Raw genomic sequence first — 24,676 nt, 5'->3', positions numbered from 1 at the left:
GAAGGGGGGGTTGAGGAGCGCCCCTTTATTGGGGGTGGTGTGTTTATAACCTCTTCCCACCTCACTTTAATCGCTATCCTTAACCGACCTGGTGAACTGCACGTTTCTATTTTAGTTTCGTACCAAACTTTCCCCCTTCCCTCGCGACTCGACACACCTACGAAAACTTCACACTTTCCAAAGCTCGTGCGATACCGACAGACACAGACACGCACCGTGACGGCCGGAAAACGTTGCGGTGAGAGGCAGGCGGATTTGCAGGGACAGGGAGGGCGGGGGTAGTAGGAGTTGGGGGGGAGGGGCGGGGGGGGGTGGAGGGGAAGGAATCTCGAATATCCTGGGAAAGCCCGGAAGGGAGTCCCCGACTCAGACACACCCACGTCCCTTGGCAAAGGTTGACGCCTGGCAACCTGAGCAATGTGTGTAAATATTAACAGCACGTGTAAATTCCAGAGCGCACCTAGTGTGAACTATTAAAAATAAACCACATCACCTGACCCAACACTCAAACCGCTCAAAATTACCCCAAAACACACATTATTGTCCACGGTAAACCGGCGGGCTTGTCGATGCTCATGCAGGCACCGGAGGTAATAGGTTCAAGTACAGGTTACAGTAAAAAATAAAAAAACAAAAAAAAAACACGTAACGCTCAACCATCAGGAGAGGACCAATGCAAAACCTCGAAGAAGTTCAAAAAGTTATCCGGACGAGAAACACATTTAAAAAATAATTTAAATAATATACAAATAGCTGATGATGTTGTTTTATGGGATATTTCCCGCCACAAAGCTGACAGGGCCACTCGAGGTGGGGGCTACACCAAGAAAATACAAGCTCGAGGTGGGGGCTACACCAATAAAACACAAACTCGAGGTGGGGGCTACACCAGGAAAACACAAGCTCGAGGTGTGGGCTACACCAAGAAAATACAAGCTCGATATGGGGGCGACACCAAGAAAACACAAACTCGAGGTGGGGGCTACACCAGGAAAAAAAAAACTCGAAGTGGGGGCTACACCAGGAAAACACAAACTCGAGGTGGGGGCTACACCAAGAAAACACAAACTCGAGGTGGGGGCTACATCAAGAAAATACAAGCTCGAGGTGGGGGCGACACCAAGAAAACACAAACTCGAGGTGGGGGCTACACCAGGAAAACACAAACTCGAAGTGGGGGCTACACCAAGAAAACACAAACTCGAGGTGGGGGCTACACCAGGAAAACACAAACTCGAGGTGGGGGCTACACCAATAAAACACAAGCTCGAGGTGGGGGCTACACCAAGAAAATACAAGCTCGATGTGGGGGCTACACCAAGAAAATACAGGCTCGAGGTGGGGGCCACACCAAGAACACACAAGTTCGAGGTGGGGGCTACACCAATAAAACACAAGCTCGATGTGGGGGCTACACCAAGAAAATACAAGCTCGAGGTGGGGGCCACACCAAGAACACACAAGCTCGAGGTGGGGGCTACACCAATAAAACACAAGCTCGAGGTGGGGCCACCAATAAAACACAAGCTCGAGGTGGGGGCTACACCAGGAAAATACAAGCTCGATGTGGGGGTTACACCAATAAAATACAAGCTCGAGGTGGGGGCTACACCAAGAAAACACAAGCTCGAGGTGGGGGCTACACCAAGAAAATACAAGCTCGAGGTGGGGGCTACACCAAGAAAACACAAACTTGAGGTGGGGGCTACAACAAGAAAATTCAAGCTCGAGGTGGGGGCTACACCAAGAAAATACAAGCTCGAGGTGGGGGCTACACCAAGAACACACAAGCTCGAGGTGGGGGCTACACCAAGAACACACACGCTCGAGGTGGGGGCTACACCAAGAACACACAAGCTCGAAGTGGGGGCTACACCAATAAAACACAAGCTCGAGGTGGGGGCTACACCAATAAATCACAAGCTTGAGGTGAGGGCTGCACCAAGAAAATACAAGCTCAAGGTGGGGGCTACACCAAGAAAACACAAGCTTGAGGTGGGGGCTGCACCAAGAAAACACAAGCTTGAGGTGGGGGCTGCACCAAGAAAACACAAGCTTGAGGTGGGGGCTGCACCAAGAAAACACAAGGTCAAGGTGGGGGCTACACCAATAAAACACAAGTTCGAGGTGGGGGCTACACCAATAAAACACAAGCTCGAGGTGGGGGTGTTACGGATTCGTAACTTCCGTTGTTGTGGTTTTCACCCACTGGACATATTTCCGATATTATGTACAATTATTATTCTCAAAAGGTTTATTATTCATGAACAGTTATCTAAAGTTAAAAAGACTAACTTTAAATGATACCGGAAACCGAACCGGAAGACGACGGGAGAGAAGGGAAGAGGCGTGGCGAGCAAAGTCGGAGAAGACGCGTGACGTCGAGGCTCCACAGCGAGCGTGGTCTACTGAAAGTCGCGAGGGAATTTTGAGTTCCTTGAAAGGACATCCGGCGATAGGAATTATCGCTGGAATTGAGAAATCTGCGTAGTCAGGTTTGGGCGCTGAGATTTCGACGAATCCTCGCCTAGTCGCATCGACTCAAGTAAGAGCCGTCGGCCATTTTGAACCTCGCGCTTCGGACACCTACAAAGGTTTTGCTTCGCGTCAGCTTTACCCCAACATCCTACCATCTGTCGGGGATGTGTGTGTGCGACCGCTTCGTCTCCAATTACGTTGCGGTTTGCTGATTGAGCGGTGAAGGTGCTCCTCTGGAGGGCGCCTTTGTACAGTTTCGGCGGGGCGAGTGCCATTGCCATCTGTACGCGATTAGGGTCCGGACTGGAGAGCGACAATCGGGCTTCGACTGGATATCGTTCTAGCGACCGCTGGAGCGAATCACCTTCGCCTTGGAAAAGGTTATAGAGACATTGAGGAGTGTCCTTTTCACTCGCTGGGAGCGCAGTGAGTTATCTGACTTTCGTGATGGTACCATCCTAAGCGATAAGGTATATAGAGTGCACTCTTAATTGCCAGTTGTTGTATCGTTATTCTTGTGTGTGATTTTTAATACAATATCTGTTCATTTATAATCATTGGTGTGGTTTCACTATTGATTTCTAACACAGAATAACATATTTTTCTGCCGGGGCTCCTCTCGGGGTTCGGAGGTTTACCGAGACCAGGAGATTATAGAGGAACCCGTAACAAAAATTGGGGGCTCGTCCGGGATATAATTCCCTAAAAACATCCATTTGGGATTGACCCAGATTGAAATTGGGGGTTTGTACTGTGGAAAAATTGGGGACTCGGCTTTGCTGATTAAATTCCCTAAATCTCGGACAGTGGATTAAATTCCTTAAATTTCATCCAGGAGAGAATTCCCTAGCATTCTCAAATTTTCCAAATTTGGGATATTATCCAACATTCCCAAATTTAAAAAAAAAAAAATTTTTTTTATTTAATATCTTGTGTGAAGGTTAACAGATGCTAACGGATAGTCACCATGGAGTTTGACGCAGAGAAGTTTGCAGCGACCCCTAGTGAGGCACAGTTCCGAGCATTACTAAAATCGGAACACTTGATATTGGCCAAACATTTTAGCTTGGAGGTCCGAGCTAATATGAAGAAAGCAGAGATGCAGAGATTGATGATAGAATCCCTGGTGGGACAAGGAACATGGAAAGAGGGAGCCTTGGATTGGTTACCGGAGGAACAAGAAAATGTGGAGCTCCGGAAACTGGAGATGCAATTGCATAGCCAGGAAAGGTTAAAAGCAAAGGAAAGAGAACTCGAGGAAAGAAGAGCAGCACAGGAAAGAGAACTCCAGGAAAGGTTAGAAGAGAAAAAGCAGAGGAAAGGAGAACTGCAAGAGAACTCGAAGAAAGGTTAGAAGAGAAAAAAGCAGAGGAGAGAAAAGCCGAAAGGGAGTTATATTAAGGGAACGTGAAACAGCGCTTCAGCAGGAAATTAAAGTCAAGGAGCTGGAGTTAATGAGAGAACGGGGAGAGGTACCATCCATGCTGACGGGTTCAACAACTAGTCAGAACACCTGGGATGTTGGCAGACATGTTAGGCTGGTTCCACTCTTCAATGAAAAGGAGGTAGCTAATTTTTTTTCACTTTGAGAAAGTGGCTCAAATGCTAAAATGGCCTGAGGAGTCCTGGAACATGTTCGTGCAAAGTGTTCTGGTGGGTAAAGCTCAAGATATTTATTCGGCTTTACCGATTGACCAATGTGCAGATTATGAGATAGTGAAGAAAACCATTCTCAAAGCCTACGAATTGGTCCCTGAAGCTTACCGGAAAAAATTCCGGAATGCCAGGAAGAGGGAGAGTGAGACCCATGTGGAGTTTGCCAGAATGAAAGAAACCATGTTTGATCAGTGGTGTGATTCAAAAGGGGTTGGGAAAGACTTACGAACTATTGCGACAATTGATCCTGGTGGAGGAATTCCAACAGTGTGTCCACGAGGACATTAAAGTACATCTGGAGGAAAGGAAAGTACCAAAGTTGTATGAGGCAGCAACCATGGCAGATGACTATGCCTTAACACACAGGATGGGGTTCCACAGACCTAACTTCTCACCTAGACTTAAACAGGGGAGCTATGGTACATCCGGCACGGAGAACGAAAATTAATGGGGGCGGCCTCGAGATGACTATGAGGACCACTCTGATACCACGACTTCTAGAAATCAGAAGACAACAGTTCCAAGGCAGACTTATCCTCCTGGAGGCTCGAGACAAACCACGAGTTTCTCCTCCAGGCCTACTTGCGCTTTTTGCAATAAACCTGGACACTTGATGTCCCGCTGTTATGCTATGGAACGGCAAAATCAGGAGTGGAGTCAGACTAGTACAACTCCGAATGCAATGGCCAATGTGAGAAATCGCCCTCAAAAGGGTTACCAACCATTTATTTCAGAGGGGTTTGTGTCATTGGATGGAGACTCGACTAACCAGAAACCGGTTAGGGTATTGAGGGACACAGGAGCACATCAATCTTTGATGCTTGAAGGTATTTTGCCATTGTCAGAGAAGACGGCAACTGGTGTTAGTGTTCGTTTACAGGGGATTGGTGGCTGTGTTAGAGCTCCACTTCATGTCATCCATTTGGAGTCTGATTTGGTGTCAGGACCGGTCACCGCAGGTTTACAAGCCACTCTTTCTGTAGAGGGAGTATCTTTTGTTATCGGGAATGATTTGGCCGGTGGTCAAGTTTCTGGTAACCCGATGGTTGTTAAAAAGCCCAGTAGGGAAAATAACCCCACACCAGTCAGGGATGGCGGCAAATTTGGCAAGCTATTTGTAGGTGGACTGAACTTCAAAACAAAGGAGGAAGTTCTGACCTCTGTCTTCAGCAAATATTGACCGCTTTTGGAAGTGCGGCTGGTAAAAGACAGGGAAACGCAAAAGTCAAGAGGGTTTGGCTTTGTCACGTTTGAAAACACAAAGAATGCCAAAGAGGCAGAGAGGGATTGGAATGGCAAGGATTTGGATGGTCGGACCATAGCCGTAGAGAAGGCAAGCCATAGGCGTCGAGGGGGCTACAGAAGAGGAAAACGTGGAGGTAGTTTTGGTGGTGGCCGCAGTCGATATTACTATGGAGGCTCCCAGAGTTATGGCAGCTCCCGAATGAATGATTATCAGGGTAGTGGCCGAGAAGGAGACCGCTATTCACGTGACGACAGTGACAAGCGGTCCAACCGTGATTATTACGAAAGTGAGAAAGAGTTGAAGCACTGAATGCTGCGGAGCAGCCGAGCCAAAATTCCTACACGGATTAACCATGAACTCCACGTTCCTAAAGGTGTCCATGTAGTGAATACTTCCAGGCCTCACCACCCAACCACCATGGAACCTGGCTTTCAGCTCGGCCTCCCGGGAAAAGTGCTATAGATTTGCTGGCCTTTGGGTTTTTGATCACAACCACTTAACCTTCATTCAAAAGAAACGAAAAGTAAAATCAGAGGGTGATGAGATGGAGTTTGGCTTTGCAGGAGTCCAACTGGGAAATTGAACATGTAAAAGGCAGGGACACTGTCATTGCTGATGCTTTGTCCAGAGTGAATTAACTTTGGAAATCTCTGGGGGTTGTGTGAAATTTTGTCGCTTTATTTTTGAGATATTGATAATTGTTGCTCACGGGAATTGGTGATTTGGGTTGTGAGTTTATTTTTGTTTGTTTAACGAGTTTGCATGCATAGAAAGTTTTCGCTGTGTTCAAACTTTCTTTCTTGAGGGGGGGAAGTGTTACGGATTCGTAACTTCCGTTGTTGTGGTTTTCACCCACTTGACATATTTCTGATATTATGTACTATTATTATTCTCAAAAGTTTATTATTCATGAACAGTTATCTGAAGTTAAAAAGGCTAACTTTAAATGATACCGGAAACCGAACCGGAAGACGACGGGAGAGAAGGGAAGAGGCGTGGCAAGCAAAGTCGGAGAAGACGCGTGACGTCGAAGCTCCGTAGTGAGCGTGGTCTACCGAAAGTCGTGAGGGAATTTTGAGTTCCTTGAAAGGACATCCGGCGATAGGAATTATCACTGGAATTGAGAAATCTGCGTAGTCAGGTTTGGGCGCTGAGATTTCGACGAAACCTCGTCTAGTCGCATCGACTCAAGTAAGAGCCGTCGGCCATTTTGAACCTCGCGCTTCGGACACCTACAAAGGTTTTGCTTCGCGTCAGCTTTACCCCAACATCCTACCGTCTGTCGGGGATGTGTGTGTGCGACCGCTTCGTCTCCAATTACGTTGCGGTTTGCTGATTGAGCGGTGAAGGTGCTCCTCTGGAGGGCGCCTTTGTACAGTTTTGGTGGGGCGAGTGCCATTGCCATCTGTACGCGATTAGGGTCTGGACTGGAGAGCAAGATTCGGGCTTCGACTGGATATCGTTCTAGCGACCGCTGAAGAGAATCACCTTCGCCTTGGAAAAGGTTATAGAGGCATTGAGGAGTGTCCTTTTCACTCGCTGGGAGTACAGTGAGTTATCTGACTTTAGTGATGGTACCATCCTAAGCGATAAGGTATATAGAGTGCACTCTTAATTGCCAGTTGTTGTGTCGTTATTCTTGTGTGTGATTTTTAATACAATATCTGTTCTTTTATAATCATTGGTGTGGTTTCACTATTGATTTCTAACACAGAATAACATATTTTTCTGCCGGGGCTCCTCTCGGGGTTCGGAGGTTTACCGGGACCAGGAGATCGTAGAGGCACCCGTAACAGGGGCTACACCAAGAACACACAAGCACGAGGTGGGGGCTACAAAAATAAAACACAAGCTCGAGGTGGGGGCTACACCAATAAAACACAAGCTCGAGGTGGGGGCTACACCAAGAAAACACAAGCTCAAGGTGGGGGCTACACCAAGAACACACAAGCTCGAGGTGGGGGCTACACTAAGAAAACACAAGCTCGAGGTGGGGGCTACACCAAGAAAATACAAGCTCAAGGTGAGGGCTACACCAAGAAAATACAAGCTCGAGGTGGGGGCCACACCAATAAAACACAAGCTCGAGGTGGGGGCTACACCAAGAAAATACAAGCTCGAGGTGGGGGCTACACCAATAAAACACAATCTCGAGGTGGGGGCTACACCAGGAAAACACAAGCTCGAGGTGGGGGCTACACCAGGAAAACACAAGCTCGAGGTGGGGGCTACACCAAGAAAATACAAGCCTGAGGTGGGGGCTACACCAATAAAACACAAGCTTGAGGTGGGGGCTACACCAAGAAAATACAAGCTCAAGGTGAGCGGACACCAAGAAAATACAAGCTCGAGGTGGGGGCCACACCAATAAAACACAAGCTCGAGGTGGGGGCTACACCAAGAAAATACAAGCTCGAGGTGGGGGCTACACCAAGAAAACACAAGCTTGAGGTGGGGGCTACACCAATAAAACATAAGCTTGAGGTGGGGGCTACACCAAGAAAATACAAGCTCAAGGTGAGGGCGACACCAATAAAACACAAGCTTGAGGTGGGGGCTACACCAAGAAAATACAAGCGCAAGGTGAGGGCTACACCAAGAAAATACAAGCTCGAGGTGGGGGCCACACCAATAAAACACAAGCTCGAGGTGGGGGATACACCAAGAAAATACAAGCTCGAGGTGGGGGCTACACCAAGAAAATACAAGCTCGAGGTGGGGGCTACACCAATAAAACACAATCTCGAGGTGGGGGCTACACCAGGAAAACACAAGCTCGAGGTGGGGGCTACACCAGGAAAACACAAGCTCGAGGTGGGGGCTACACAAGGAAAACACAAGCTCGAGGTGGGGGCTACACCAAGAAAACACAAGCTTGAGGTGGGGGCTACACCAAGAAAACACAAGCTTGAGGTGGGGGCTACACCAAGAAAATACAAGCTCAAGGTGAGGGCTACACCAAGAAAATACAAGCTCGAGGTGGGGGCTACACCAAGAAAACACAAGCTTGAGGTGGGGGCTACACCAAGAAAACACAAGCTTGAGGTGGGGGCTACACCAAGAAAATACAAGCTCGAGGTGGGGGCCACACCAATAAAACACAAGCTCGAGGTGGGGGATACACCAAGAAAATACAAGCTCGAGGTGGGGGCTACACCAAGAAAATACAAGCTCGAGGTGGGGGCTACACCAAGAAAATTCAAGCTCGAGGTGGGAGCTACACCAAGAAAACACAAGCTCGAGGTGGGGGCTACACCAAGAAAATACAAGCTCGAGGTGGGGGCTACACCAAGAAAACACAAGCTCGAGGTGGGAGCTACACCAAGAAAACCAAAGCAGAACAATCAGCCCCTTTGGATTGAAACAAGACAAATATAGAAAGTTGTCTCTTCACAGAACAAAAAGGGCTGGGAGGGGTAAGCTAGTCTGCCATCATCATCATCCATCTACCCACAACAGGGCCTCTACCCCCATTTGATGATGGATGGTGATGATGGATGATTATGATAGATGATGATGATGATGATGGATGATGATGGATGGTGATGATGGATGGTGATGATGGATGATGATGATAGATGATGATGATGATGATGGATGGTGATGATGGATGATGATGATAGATGATGATGATGGATGGTGATGATGGATGATGATGATAGATGATGATGATGATAGATGATGATGATGGATGATGATGATGATGGATGATGATGATGATGATGAAGGATGACGATGATGATGGTGATGATGATGATGATGATGATAGATGATGATGATGATGATGATGATGATGATGATGATGATGATGATGATGGATGATGGGTGATGATGATGATGGATGATGATGATGGATGGTGATGATAAAGGATGGTGATGATGGATGATGGATGATGATGATGATGATGATGGATGGTGATGATGGATGATGATGGATGATTGTGATAATGGATGATGATGATGATGGATGATGATGATTATGATGGATGCTAATGATGGATGATGATGATGGATGATGATGATGGTGGTGGATGATGATAATGGATGATGATGATGGATGATAATGATGGATGATGATGATGGTGGTGGATGATGATAATGGATGCTGATGATGATGATGGATGATAATGATGGATGATGATGATGGATGATGATGATGGTGGTGGATGACGATGATGTATGATGATGATGGTGGATGATAATGATGGATGATGATGGTGGTGGATGATGATGATGGATGATGATGATGATGGATGATGATGGTGATGATGATGGACGATGATAATGGATGATGATGATGGATGGTGATGATGGATGATGATGGATGATGATGATGGGTGACGATGATGGATGGTGATGATGGATGATGATGAAGGATGACGATGATGATGATGGATGGTGATGATGATGATGATGATGATGGATGATGATGGATGATGATGATGATGGATGATGATGGTGATGATGGATGATGATGATGGACGATGATAATGGATGACGATGATGGATGATGATGATGATGATGGTGGATGATGATGATGATGATGATGATGATGGATGATGGGTGATGATGATGCTGGATGATGATGATGGATGGTGATGATGGATGATGATGAAGGATGACGATGATGGATGATGATGATGATGGATGATGATGATGATGGATGATGATGATGATGGGTGATGATGATGATGATGGATGATGATGATGAATGGTGATGATGGATGATGATAATGGATGATGATGATGGATGACGACTACATACAATGAGACATTGTCCAGGGCACCTGCGTTCAACCACAAACACAGAAGAGGAAGTTCACTACTGTACTTATAAGATTACTTTGCAGGGAAACCCTGTCCTTGGCAGAAGACGATCACGACCCAATAACCATGGTCACACGTGGACCACGTGGTGGTGATTTTGTTTAGCTCTCAACAATGTGCGCCCTTTTCTCGCTCTTTCACCAACATGGAATATGCTTGTCTACAAACGAGGGGGATGAGGCAGTCTGGCCACAAAATGGATTCAAGAGTGATGCAGAGTTCTCTGGCAACTAGCAAGAGGGATCTTTAACGGAGACGTGGCTGGGTGAGAAATAAGGGGCACAGCCAGAACTATGCCCTGGAATATCCACAATACAACTACCTCATTCTACTTCTTTTTCTTTTGTTAGCAGCACAAGGATGCGGGGTAGCATCATTGGCTGGGGGCACGCTGTGCTGCTGATGACCTCCGTAGGTTAGGGCAGGAATTTGTAATTTATTCAGGGTGCCGGCGATAGCTCGCCGACTCTTCGCGAAGGACACCGTGGGATCTTTAACGTCGACCAACTGAAGTCTGAAGACGGGACGTACAGTTTAACCGCATCCGAGGCAATGCACACATATTGATGAATTACTTTGCCTGTGAAACCCCAAGATGGCAGTTTGCTATGACGTCATTATAATTGCGGTAGGTGCCCACGTAAAGCCCGCAGTAATCCCAGGGAATCTCTTGCGCCAGTTGCACGTGTTGCCCCGACAGTGCGCACTGTATTTGTGTCTGGAAAGACCGGCGGGCAAAATGGAAATTTACGTCGGGGGTGAGACCGGGGGCAGGGGTGGGGGGGGACGGGGAGGGGTTGGAAAAACTCTAAATCAACAAACATTGTTTGGTCGGAGACTCGGAGTCGATTCTCGCCCTGCTCCATGACATCAATCTTTCTTTACGCAACAACTTAACGGCGGCCATTCCTCCACATGTATCGACTGTGAACGAACAATCGCTTTGGAAAAGGACACGATCAACGTCACTCTTCCGATGAGTGAACCGGTTGTTTAGGTTTAATCAACGAGCTCCAAAGGTCTCGTGTTGCCCAACTGCTTCGTCGACCTTCGCGTTTGAGTTTCCTGGCGAAACACGTGCAGCCGCCGTTTCGGACGTGATGCACCTTGGCGCCATATTGCGCATTGCGGGGGTTCCCATAGCAACCGTCCCGGAATTCACCGAGACGACGACCGAACCGAACCCTCCCTGGCAACCCCGCTCAGGGTGCTGCCGGTCTCGGGTCGTCCGAGCAGCCGCCGCCGCTCTTCATCATCCATCACTTCCGCCCCTCGTGACTTCGCCGCTCACGCTTCAGCGTGCTGACCTCATCGTGCGCACTCATTCGGACGCCGTCGGCCTCGAGCCAAGCGCGGTGACGCCTTTCGCTCACTTACGTGTCGCCAAATTAAGTCGGGTGACCGCGCCGAGGAGAATGGCCCGGCGTGTGTCACGCACGGGATTTCGTTAATGAAGGTCGTGCGGTCGACTCGGCCCGCCCATGGCACCCGGACACGTCGTTTCACACGGATTCGCACCTTTTACTCTCTTCACCACCTTCCCTTTCACCCGTTCCTCTTTCGCTTCCGGTTAAATTAGCCTCTTTCGCCTGTTTCCCCGATCGCTCTGGTCCTTTACTCCCGGTCGGCTTCATCATTGATGCCTTTCGCAGCACGTGACGCCACGTCGCCGTGACGTCATCGACGACGCAACGAGGGTCGTTCAAAGGATTCTCAGAACCAGATACGATCATCACGGTCCGAGAAAACCCCAGCGTTGTTTATTTTGTTAATAAAGAAATACAAGTGAATCGACTTCCGAAGTATTTCGTATTGATGGTTCAACTTTCCGTTAATTCTCTCACAATTGACGTCTCATTCCAAGAACACCACGAACACCCTGAGGCCAAAGTGGACCCTAAAGGATTCCCAAGCGCGGGTTTTTCATCACCTCGTCGCGTTTTTGTGAATTGGCGCCAAAAGCTGAAGCCGCAACGTGGAACCAGGTGGAAGACCCTTCAGGGGTCTTTATCGGTGTTGTGGGTCGTTCTCTCGGTGGAAACCTGCAATGGAACACCGAGAGGAAATTGATGATGTTTTAACGAGGTAACTGTAACACTGTAACAAATCAAATGACGGAATGATGGGACGTTTGTTACGGTTACGAGTCCGCGTAGAGCCAATAATATCAACAGATGGCGCTCACAGGTACAGGACACCTTTATGGATCTTTGTACCTTGTTCTTTTTATTGTAATAACATCAGCTATGACGGGCACCGAGACACCTCCTAAAGGTTTATGACTCCCTGGATGCTTCCTGACTGTTAATACAACTATGGGTTTGGACAACTTCAGATCCCTCTTTGTAATCGAGTAATTACCGCATCTGGTCTACAAGACCGATGACTGTCTGTGCCTGTCTGACCTGGACAAAGCACTCACGCTTTAGTAAGACTGGGAAAATCACAGTAATTATAGGTCCACTCATCTCCTCTGCACCCGTCACCATAAACTACCGTCACCTCTCACCTTCACACCCACGAGCACCCGTCACCATACCACCCTCACCTTCACCTTCACACCCACGAGCACCCGTCACCATACCCCCCTCACCTTCACACCCACGAGCACCCGTCACCATACCACCCTCACCTTCACACCCACGAACATCCACGAGCACACGTCACCATACCACCCTCACCTTCACACGCACGAACATCCACGAGCACCCGTCACCATACCCCCCTCACCTTCACACCCACGAGCACCCGTCACCATACCACCCTCACCTTCACACCCACGAACATCCACGAGCACACGTCACCATACCACCCTCACCTTCACACGCACGAACATCCACGAGCACCCGTCACCATACCACCCTCACCTTCACACCCACGAGCACCCGTCACCATACCCCCCTCGTCTTCACACCCACGAGCACCCGTCACCATACCCCCCTCACCTTCACACCCACGAGCACCCGTCACCATACCACCCTCACCTTCACACCCACGAACATCCACGAGCACCCGTCACCATACCACCCTCACCTTCACACGCACGAACATCCACGAGCACCCGTCACCATACCACCCTCACCTTCACACCCACGAGCACCCGTCACCATACCCCCCTCACTTTCACACCCACGAGCACCCGTCACCATACCACCCTCACCTTCACACCCACGAACATCCACGAGCATCCGTCACCATACCACCCTCACCTTCACACGCACGAACATCCACGAGCACCCGTCACCATACCATCCTCACCTTCACACCCACGAGCACCCGTCACCATACCCCCCTCACCTTCACACCCACGAGCACCCGTCACCATACCGCCCTCACCTTCACACCCACGAGCACCCGTCACCATACACCCCTCACCTTCACACCCACGATCACCCGTCACCATACCATCCTCACCTTCACACCCACGAACATCCACGAGCACCCGTCACCATACCACCCTCACCTCTCACCTTCACACTCATGAGCACCTCCCCAGTATTTCACAATCACCCCTCCTCTCCGCATGGGCCAGCATGCCACCCTCACCGCTCCCCTCCACATGGGCCAGCATGCCACCCTCACCCCTCCACCAGCATGCCCTCCTCACCCCTCCCCTCCACCAGCATGCCATCCTCACCCCTCCCCTCCACCAGCATGCCACCCTCACCCCTCTCCTCCACCAGCATTTCCTCCTCACCCCTCCCCTCTACTAGCATGCCCTCCTCACCCCTCCCCTCCACCAGCATGCCATCCTCACCCCTCCCCTCCACCAGCATGCGACACTCACCCCTCCCCTCCACCAGCATGCCACACTCACCCCTCCCCTCCACCAGCATTCCCTCCTCACCCCTCCCCTCCACCAGCATGCCACCCTCACCCCTCCCCTCCACCAGCATGCCACCCTCACCCCTCCCCTCCACCAGCATTCCCTCCTCACCCCTCCCCTCCACCAGCATGGCACCCTCACACTTCCCCTCCACCAGCATGCCATCCGCACCCCTCCCCTCCACCAGCATGCCCCTCACCCCTCCCCTCCACCAGCATGCCATCCTCACTCCTCCCCTCTACCAGCATGCCCTCCTCACCCCTCCCCTCCACCAGCATGTCCTCTTCACCCCTCCCCTCCACCAGCATGCCATCCTCACTCCTCCCCTCTACCAGCATGCCCTCCTCACCCCTCCCCTCCACCAGCATGTCCTCTTCACCCCTCCCCTCCACCAGCATGCCCTCCTCACCCCTCCCCTCCACCAGCATGCCCTCCTCACCCCTCCCCTCCACCAGCATGCTCCCCTCATCCCTCCCCTCCACCAGCATGTCCTCCTCTCCTCCACCAGCATGCCATCCTCACCCCTCCCCTCCACCAGCATGCCACCCTCACCCCTCCCCTCCACCAGCATGCCCTCCTCACCCCTCCCCTCCACCAGCATGCCATCCGCACACCTCCCCTCCACCAGCATGCCCTCCTCACCCTTCCCCTCCACCAGCATGCCATCCTCACCCCTCTCCTCCACCAGCATTTCCTCCTCACCCCTCCCCTCTACTAGCATGCCCTCCTCACCCCTCCCCTCCACCAGCATGCCATCCTCACCCCTCCCCTCCACCAGCATGCGACACTCACCCCTCCCCTCCACCAGCATGCCACACTCACCCCTCCCCTCCACCAGCATTCCCTCCTCACCCCTCCCCTCCACCAGCATGCCACCCTCACCCCTCCCCTCCACCAGCATGCCACCCTCACCCCTCCCCTCCACCAGCATGCCATCCGCACACCTCCCCTCCACCAGCATGCCCTCCTCACCCTTCCCCTCCACCAGCATGCCATCCTCACCCCTCTCCTCCACCAGCATTTCCTCCTCACCCCTCCCCTCTACTAGCATGCCCTCCTCACCCCTCCCCTCCACCAGCATGCCATCCTCACCCCTCCCCTCCACCAGCATGCGACACTCACCCCTCCCCTCCACCAGCATGCCACACTCACCCCTCCCCTCCACCAGCATTCCCTCCTCACCCCTCCCCTCCACCAGCATGCCACCCTCACCCCTCCCCTCCACCAGCATGCCACCCTCACCCCTCCCCTCCACCAGCATTCCCTCCTCACCCCTCCCCTCCACCAGCATGGCACCCTCACACTTCCCCTCCACCAGCATGCCATCCGCACCCCTCCCCTCCACCAGCATGCCCCTCACCCCTCCCCTCCACCAGCATGCCATCCTCACCCCTCACCTCCACCAGCATGACCTCTTCACCCCTCGCCTCCACCAGCATTCCCTCCTCACCCCTCCCCTCCACCAGCATGCCCTCCTCACCCCTCCCCTCCACCAGCATGCTCCCCTCATTCCTCCCCTCCACCAGCATGTCCTCCTCTCCTCCACCAGCATGACCTCCTCACCCCTCCCCTCCACCAGCATGACCTCTTCACCCCTCGCCTCCACCAGCATGCCCCCCTCATCCTTCCCCTCCACCAGCATGCCCCCCTCATCCCTCCCCGCCACCAGCATGCCCCCCTCATCCCTCCCCTCCACCAGCATGCCCTCCTCCACCCAACAAGCATGCCACCCTCACCCATCGCCTGTCTTGGCAGTTTAAGGGTTTTCTGGGCTTGCAGCGATCTGCTTGAGCCCGTTAGCTGCAGGACTTGTTTATACGACTAACTAGTCCTAGTGGGTAATGGAGTAAACAAGCAGCTGTACGCCCAACACCCTCCAATCCTCTCTCCGAGGTCAGCACGATCCTTCAAATCAAGACCGCTCTCGATACTTATGATGTCACACTTTGTCCATGTTTTTCACTCCCGATGTCGGTGCCCACCTCCTCCTCCCCAACACCCGCATGTTCCACTCGATCTAGTCCCAGTGAAGCCTTCCCTCTGAGGGCGGGGAGGTCTTTGGGCGATGGATCCACAGCCAACGCCCCCGCCTTCGCTCCCAATCAACCTCATCCCTATCTCGTGCGCAGCCCTCCTACCATCCATGCCCCTTTGCGCATCCTTTCACTAAACCCACGAGTCGGCCCCACCCCCGAGTGTGACCACGCACCGATCGAAAGGCCGTCGCTACTGGGACAAGCGTCCCGTCCCGTCCGCGGGTCCCTCAGGCTGAGTCACGGACGGCGCGCGCCCACTGCGTCCGTCGCCTATAAATATGAGCGGAGCCAGGCTCGGGAGGCCGCGGCTTCGTCTCTCCGTGACGCACCCTGCCCGTCAGGCCACGCGCCATGCACCCGCCAGGTAACCGCGCTCCCACGGTGGTGCTTGGGGAGGGGTCGTGCACTTCTGCGCGCGTCACGGCTAGCTATAGTAGCTGCACCATTAGACGGGCGAGCAGAAGATCGAGGCGGACGATGTGTGCCCCGAATCCCGGCGGGAGATCTGAAGGGTAGACCCCGCTATATCTGAGTGGCAGCGACGCGTGTTTTACACACCCGGAGCGTTCAGCAACAACCTGGGCCCTGATCCGTGTGCGAAACCCATGGGTCATGCGCGGGTCTTCGTTGGGCAAGGGATTCCTGAACTCCAGTGTCCATACTATTTCTGTGGCGGAATTGTGTGTGTGTGTGTGTGTGTGTGTGTCTGGGGGTGTCTAGGTGTGTGTGTGTGTGTGTGTGTATGTGTGTGTGTGTGTGTGTGTGTGTGTGTGTGTGTGTGTGTGTGTGTGTGTGTCTGTGTGTGTGTGTGTCTGTGTGTGTCTGTGTGTGTGTATTTTTTTTTTTTTTTTTTACCGTCGAGGCCGAGCAGACAAATAAAAGCAAAGATCGAAGACCCCACGAGATTTTCTTGAGACTGTGGTGCCGCGAATCCCGTACGAACCAGAGGAGTCTCGCCGTACGTGGCGTGTTTTGGGCCGCGACGTCACGACTCGTTCTCACTTCCCCGTTCCTTCTTTCACTCCTTCCCAGCTCGAGTCGCGCTGCTGTCGTTGGGTTTGGCGGTCACTTTGGCCGCAGGAATCGGCCGCGGTTCAAGTGCCGTGGTTTCGCGGAGCGACTTTTGCATCCCTTCCTGGGAAAGACTGCAGCGCTTACACTCAGAAAGCGTGAGAGCACTCCAGGAATACGTACGTATACACCTGGTGCGCGCCGACGGACCCGTGCATGCCCTTTGACCCCGGCCGAGTGGCCCGAGTGGCTGTATTATATTTACAATGTCTGTAATGTATCTATGGTTACAATGTGATGGTATATTGTGTGATATACGAGCTATATATTGTACCAGCTACTCGCGTTACCGCTTAAACGTTAAGTACAGTTCGCATTCGATGCTGTTCTGTACTGTTTAAAGGTAGGTGCACGTTTAAAGGTAGGTGTACACTGTGTGCTTTTATAATAGGGTGGGGATATTTTTTAATATGGGTCCGCAATAGGGTCGTGCATGGAGGGCGTGCATGGGGGATTCAGGTCAGACGTGCAGGGGAATCGCGTCCATTCCGCTGGTGCATTCACGCCCAATCCGCTGGGTATTTACGCCCATTTCTCTGGGGATTCACACCCAACAGGTGGGGATTCACCTCAAAATCCGTTGGGTATTTACACCCACTTCTCTGGGGATTCACGCCCAACCGGCGAAGATTCACGCCAAATCCGTTGGGTATGTATCTCCACTTCTCTGGGGATTCATGCCCGATCTGTTGGCTATTTACGTCCAATTCTCTGAGGATTCATCTCAAATCCGTTGGGTTTTACGTCCAATTCTCTGGGGATTCACCTCAATATCCGTTGGGTATTTACACCCACTTCTCTGGGGATTCACGCCCAACCGGCGAAGATTAACGCCCAATCCGTTGGGTATTTATCTCCACTTCTCTGGGGATTCACGCCCAATCCGTTGGGTATGTATCTCCACTTATCTGGGGATTCATGCCCGATCTTTTGGGTTTTACGTCCAATTCTCTGAGGATTCACCTCAAAATCCGTTGGGTATTTACACCCACTTCTCTGGGGATTCATGCCCGATCTGTTGGGTATTTACACCCACTTCTCTGGGGATTCGTGCCCGATCTGTTTGGTATTTACACCCACTTCTCTGGGGATTCGCGCCCAATCCGTTGGGTATTTACACCCACTTCTCTGGGGATTCGCGCCCAATCCGTTGGGTATTTACACCCACTTCTCTGGGGATTCGCACCCAATCCGTTGGGTATTTACACCCACTTCTCTGGGGATTCATGCCCGATCTGTTGGGTATTTACACCCACTTCTCTGGGGATTCACGCCCAACCGGCGAAGATTCACGCCCAATCCGTTGGGTATTTATCTCCACTTCTCTGGGGATTCATGCCAGATCTGTTGGGTATTTACGTCCAATTCTCTGTGGATTCACGTCCAATGCGCCACACAAATCCGCTGGAATTTTAAGATGTCAGGAACGCATCCGCCGTAACTGTAACATATCGAGATTTTTGAAAATTTCGAATTTCAAATGTGTTGTCTCCATTCGTTAAAAATACAAACATTTTTTGCAACATTGAAAGTCTACGAAGCTGAACGAAACCTTTTATCCATAATATTGTATCATATAAGGCATCGCAGCAAAGCACGGTTCTGTCATGGGATCGTGGCAATGCACGGCCCTATAGGAGCATCTTGGCAATTTATGGTTCTGTAGTGCTAACACGGCAATGCACGGCTCTATAGGGTTAACGCGGCAATGCACGGCTCGTATTGCAGCAATGCAGGTTCTATCGAGGCATCTCGGAAATGCACGGTTGTAGAGTGCCATCATGGCAATGCACGGATCTTATCACAACAATACACAGATCTTATCACGGTAATGCACGGTTCTATAGAGCCATAGTGGCAATGCACGGTTCTATAGTAGCAAGTCGGTAATGCATGGTTCTATAGCGGCATAGCGGCAATGCACGGTTCTATAGTAGCATATCGGTAATGCACGGTTCGATAGCGGCATAGCGGCAATGCACGGTTCTACAGTGGCATATCGGTAATGCACGGTTATATAGCGGCATAGCGCAATGCACGGTTCTAGAGTACTATCATGGCAATGCACAGTTCTAAAGAGGCATAGCGGCAATGCACGGTTCTATAGTGGCATATCGGCAATGCACAGTTCTAAAGTGGCGTAGCGGCAATGCACGGTTCTATAGTGCCATCGTGGCAATGCACAGCTCATATAGTGGTAATGCACGACACTATGGAAGCATTGCAGCATGCACAGTTATATCCTGGAATTGCAGCAATGCACGGTTCTACAGTGCCATCGTGGCAAAGCAAACCTCATATCTTGGTAATGCACGGTTCTATTGAAGCATTGCAGTATGTGCAGTTATATCCTAGAATTGCGGCAATGCACGCTTCTATAATGTCATAGTGGCAATGCACGGTTCTATAGTGGCATATCGGCAATGCACGGTTCTATAGTGGCATATCGGCAATGCACGGTTCTATAGTGGCATATCGGCAATGCACGGTTCTATTGTGCCATCGTGGAATGCACAGCTCATATAGTGGTAACGCACGGCACTATGGAAGCATTGCAGCATGCACAGTTATATCCTGGAATTGCGGCAATGCCCGGTTCTATCGCGCCATCGCTTTTATCGGGGTAACGCACAGTTCTGTCGAGGCATCGCACCTTTCTGTCCTGGGATCGTGGTAAATAATGCACGGCTCCATCGAGCAAACGACCTTCAATGGTGGTAACTTTGTGATGGTTGTATGCATAGGTCTTGTTCGGCACTGAAAGTACGTTTAGTAAAATGGAGACGATAGACTTGACAATGTGCTGTTGTGTGTATGCTACGTCTGAGCTATATCTAGTTTGCGCTCGATTCCCGACCTTGCTATAAAGTATCCAGCAACTGGTGTTTCGCATGCAAGGTATTATTACATCACTAAGTGCTCTGCCCCTCAAATTAAGATTAAAACGGTGTCCCGTATACCTGCATTAGTTGGTGGACGTTAGATGCCGTATTGTATCTCTAATGAAGATTAGATGAGTTATCGCCAGCACCCTGAACAAAGTACTGCCCAAATAAGCTCCAGTTGAGCATGATTACATCAATTCTGGCCAGCGAGTTCGTGAATGACCCAGGCCAAGAAATCTCCCTCGGCCAACACTTTCAAGACCGAACTCTCAAACATGTCTCCCTCCTCCAAATCTTGGTGGCGTCTGGTCAAATCTGTTTCCGGTGTTTGTTCCCCCTCCATATCCTCCCTTACCTCAAACGGCTACACAGCTGACTCCGCACGTGAAAAAGCTGAATGCCTCAACTCTGTGTTTGCCTCAAAATCTTGTCTCAAACCCATCCCTCTCTGTACCCACCTTACCCAGTCGAACCCGGCTGCTCCTGGACTCTGTGTCCTCTCTCCTGACCAGGTGGAGAAGTTTATGTCAATCCTCGACGATGATTCTGCAACTGGACCAGACGGCATCAGCCCACGGGTCCTAAAATCCTGCTCTGCAGCTCTATCTCACCCTCTCTCTGTTCTCTTGTGTCATTCTCCCAATTATCAGCAAAGTCATGGAATCCATCATTGCTTCGGATATCAAATCTTTCCTCTTCTCCAATGGCTTGATCTCTGATCATGAATTTGGTTTCAGACCAGGTCACTCTACTCCAGACATGCTCCTTCTGCTGTCTCAACAATGGATGGAGGTCCTCAATGCCAATCAGGAAATTAGAGCTGTCTCCCTTGATATATCATGTGCCTTCGATACGGTCTGGCACCCCGCTCTGCTCACCAACTCTCCTCCTGTGGTATCCATGGAAATCTGCACGCATGGCTTGTGGACTTCCTCTCTGGTAATAGTCAACGTGGGGCCCTGAATGGGTTTCGATCATCTCCCCTTCCTGTTCAGGCTGGAGTTCCCCAAGGCAGTGTTCTGGGCCCTGTGCTTTTTCTGGTCTTCATCAATGATCTCTCTGACTCTCTGGAAAATCCTCTCCATCTCTTTGCTGATGACTCCACTCTCTGCCGCTCCATTCCTCCATTCTCAGATCGGCAGTCTGCAGCCTCCTCACTCTCTGCAGACCTGGACAAAATCACAGACTGGTCAAACAAGTGGAACATGTCTTTCAATCGTGACAAATCTCACACTCTTACTATATCTCTCCAAAAAGACCAACTGGACAACCCTCCCATCTACTTTCTTAACAATCCTCTCCAAGAAGTTCTGTCACTCAAACTTTTGGGTCCCACTATCTGCCATGATCTTTCCTGGGAAAACCACATTTCCAAGCTGGCCTCCAAAGCCAGTCGCCGACTGGGCATCCTCCGACGTGCGAAGTCCTTCCTTGGCACACCTGAGCTCCTCACCACATACAAGGCTTCCATCCGCAGCTCAATGGAATACTGTTCTCCCCTCTGGGCTGGTGCTCCTGCCTCACACCTAGCTCGTCTTCACGCTGTTGAAACCAAAACTTTCAGAATCATTGGAATCTCCTGCGATGAAGCTAACTCCGAGGGCCTTTCACTCACTCACCACAGGCAGGTGGTGGTCTTTCTGTCTTTTACCGACTCCTATCTGGCCTAGCTCCCCCAGCTCTATCTGTGCTCTGTCTCCCTAATATTCCTACAGGATCTGCCAGTAACCCTCTTCTGGTGAAATTGCCCAAATCAAGTATCTCTGCTCACCTTCACTCCTTCATTCCTCTTTACTCCCACCTCTGGAACAAACTCCCTCACTCTCTTCAATCCCACTCCTCCCTCCAGGTCTTTAAAACAGCTGTTCACCACCATCTCTTATATTATCTTCCCCCATCCAAAACCTTGATCTCTTCTACCCCCTTTAATTCACTCCAAATCCACTTTTTTTTTTTTTTTGAAATACCGACTTTTTTTCTTCCAGCAGTGTCAATGTGTTTTATACTTTCCATCCTCCTCACCCCACCCCCTTGCCTTCCCATGCCTCTTCCCCCCAAGCCCTCTCCCTCCCACAGATCTTCCATTGTCCTTGTTCTCTGCTGTTGTACTTGTGTGCTTCCCTCTCTCCCCCCATCTTGTCTCCCGCTCCTTTTTGTGTGTGTCCGTTCGTTGTTGTTTCTTGTGATTGATATTAGCTCTTACACGAGCCTCGATCTTGTATCCCAAAAAAAAAAAAAAAAAAAATGTGGGAATAATTAGGACCGTCAAAGGGATGTAGTTGTCGTCATAGTAGTAATAGTCTTAGTTATAGTAATGGTAGTATTTGTAATAGTAGTAATAGCAGTCGTAATAGTAGCCTAGTCGTGGTAGTAGTAGTAGTATTAGTATTAGTAGTAGTAGTAGTAGTAGTAGTAGTAGTCACAGTAGTAATAGTAATAGTAGTCGTAGTAGTAGCCTAGTCGTGGTAGTAGTAGTAGTAGTAGTAGTAGTAGTAGTAGTAGTCACAGTCGTAGTAGTAATAGTAGTAGTAGTAGTCACAGTAGTAATAGTAGTAGTAGTCACAGTAGTAATAGTAGTAGTAGTCACAGTAGTAGTAATAGTAGTAATAGTAGTAGTCACAGTAGTAGTAGTAGTAATAGTAGTCGTAATAGTAGTAGTCGTAGCAGTAGTCGTAGTAATAGTACTAGTCGTAACAGTAGTAGTAGCAGTAGTAGTAGTCGGAATAGTAGTAGTATTACTAGAAGTAGTAGTATTAAAAGTTTAAACGATGTAGTCGTGGGGGATAAAATCGTTGCGTCATTCGAGTTGTCCCAAGTTATACACAGGACAGTTATGGATAGTTGTGCTTCCTTGGATGGAGCGAATGCATGGACTCCGAGCGGGAATTGGGCTTTGATCCTCTCTAATCCTCTTTATGGAACTCTTCATGTCTTCCGCAGCGATCTACCAAGAAGGAGCCACTTACAGACCAGTTCCCATCCGTCCTGGAGCCTAAACTGGAGTGCCTCCCACGCGCCGCCACCACCTTCTACAAGTTACGAAACGGTCTACCAGGGCGTCTCAAGGAGTACCAAGTGGTATTCGGCAAACTCCAGGCCCTGGTCAACGAGGTCAAACAACGCGAGAGCAACACCACGCTCCAGAGGATCCTGCACGTGTACGCGGTCCAAACGGCGGCAGTCATGCGCAAGTCGCTCGGCGACTGCTCCGGTATTAACACCTCGTTAGCAAATTGCATCTCCGGTCGGAAGGACGCGAGCTACCAAAAGCACGTGCGCGGCTTCGTCATCCTGAACGAGTTACGCCTTTGGCTGGACCGGGTCACCACCGAGCTCGAGGGCTTCGGGGAGTACAAACGGCATCCTTGCCGTTGCCTACGGATGAGACGAAGGAGCCTCCATAACGGAGGCCGTAAGGCTAGAGAAAGATTAATGAGAAGGAATAACCGCGGCGGGAGAAAGCGCAAGCATCCCCGCCGGTGGTGACTCGGTTCGCCGTACTAAATGAACGAATCCCGGATTTCCACTTCGGTCGTGTGGACCCGCCGTTTTATAACGTGGTTTTGTGTTCATTTCATTGTCCCACGCTGCCAAGAACAAAAAACTGCAAGTCGTGAGTGACGCGCGTTCCCAGGAAGGTTGGCGTGCTCACCATGACGTCATTACACGTCGAGACCGCGGGGACACCTGCCCGCTGGTCCCGCGAGTCTCCATCCATCGTCTCATCGGAAGAAGCGCAGCCGCCGCTGAAGTTATTTATTTTGGACGCGATATTTTATTGTTATTTATTGTCCTATTTAAAGTCCGCCCGCGTATTTTTATATGTTGAAGTCAAAGACTGTGGGGTGGGGGAGGGGTGGACAAAGTGGGAGAAAAGTGAGAATAACAGAGAAAAAGAAAACAATGTCGTGTCGCCTTTGTGTTCTTCGACGCTCGGGCGTTGCACTTTGTCACTGCCGGTTGCTAATAACAGGTATTTAGTTGATGGTGTTGATCGACCGAACGGTGCATCAGTTATATAAACTTTATACGTACGCGCGAAAAACTTTTGAGCAGCGCGCGCGTCAAGCAAGCCCCGCGTTGGTGACGTCATAATGCGCAGCGTGACTCACGCTTTTGGCGCGTACGCGGGTGTGTCCAGGAGCGCGACGGAGGTGAAAGGGAGGGGTCCAAGAGTCGGAAAGGAAGGTGTGGTGGGGGAGAGAACGAGAACAACTTTAACGACAGGAAAGATTGGGAGATTGGGGGAGGAGGGAGGAAGGGTTGTGGGTTTGGAGAATTTATTTGAAATGATGAGAATGCAGGTAAGGGTGCGGTCTACATGCGGGTTCACTGGGGCAGACCCAAAATGCACCTCGTTTCCAGAAATATTTGTCACGATTTTTTTTTACCGCACGGCTTTAATATCGCGAGTCCCTGGATGATACAGGATTGAGATCACCAAGTAGCACGGGATTGGATCATGACGTAGGTGCTCATGATGACCTGACCGTCGTGAAAACCGTTTCTCGGATGAGATTTAAAAGTTAACTCGGCGAAGCGACGTTAACAAAGTCAACAAAGAGCCAAGCGAAGTTAACAAAGCGAACTCGCACAGCACGTGGTCTCACGAACCCCGTACGTTTTTCACCCTCATTATAGGCCTAAACA

The 24,676-nt window shown here is 50.5% G+C and overlaps 1 protein-coding gene across 1 annotated transcript; it reads left to right on the top strand.

The window, feature by feature from the left end:
• The first annotated feature begins 15,995 nt into the window (after positions 1–15,995).
• Positions 15,996–23,917, top strand: LOC137429241 (uncharacterized). Its single transcript, XM_068119221.2, has 3 exons — positions 15,996–16,434; positions 17,103–17,260; positions 22,967–23,917. Exons 1-3 carry the CDS (start codon positions 16,422–16,424, stop codon positions 23,510–23,512), a joined length of 717 nt encoding a protein of 238 aa, XP_067975322.1. The 5' UTR covers positions 15,996–16,421; the 3' UTR covers positions 23,513–23,917.
• Positions 23,918–24,676: the final 759 nt, after the last annotated feature.

The sequence above is a fragment of the Myxine glutinosa genome, chromosome 6, assembly GCF_964187855.1.
Source record: "Myxine glutinosa chromosome 6, kmMyxGlut1.1, whole genome shotgun sequence".
Taxonomy (NCBI): domain Eukaryota; kingdom Metazoa; phylum Chordata; class Myxini; order Myxiniformes; family Myxinidae; genus Myxine; species Myxine glutinosa.
This window is presented reverse-complemented; position numbering and strand designations above follow the sequence as displayed.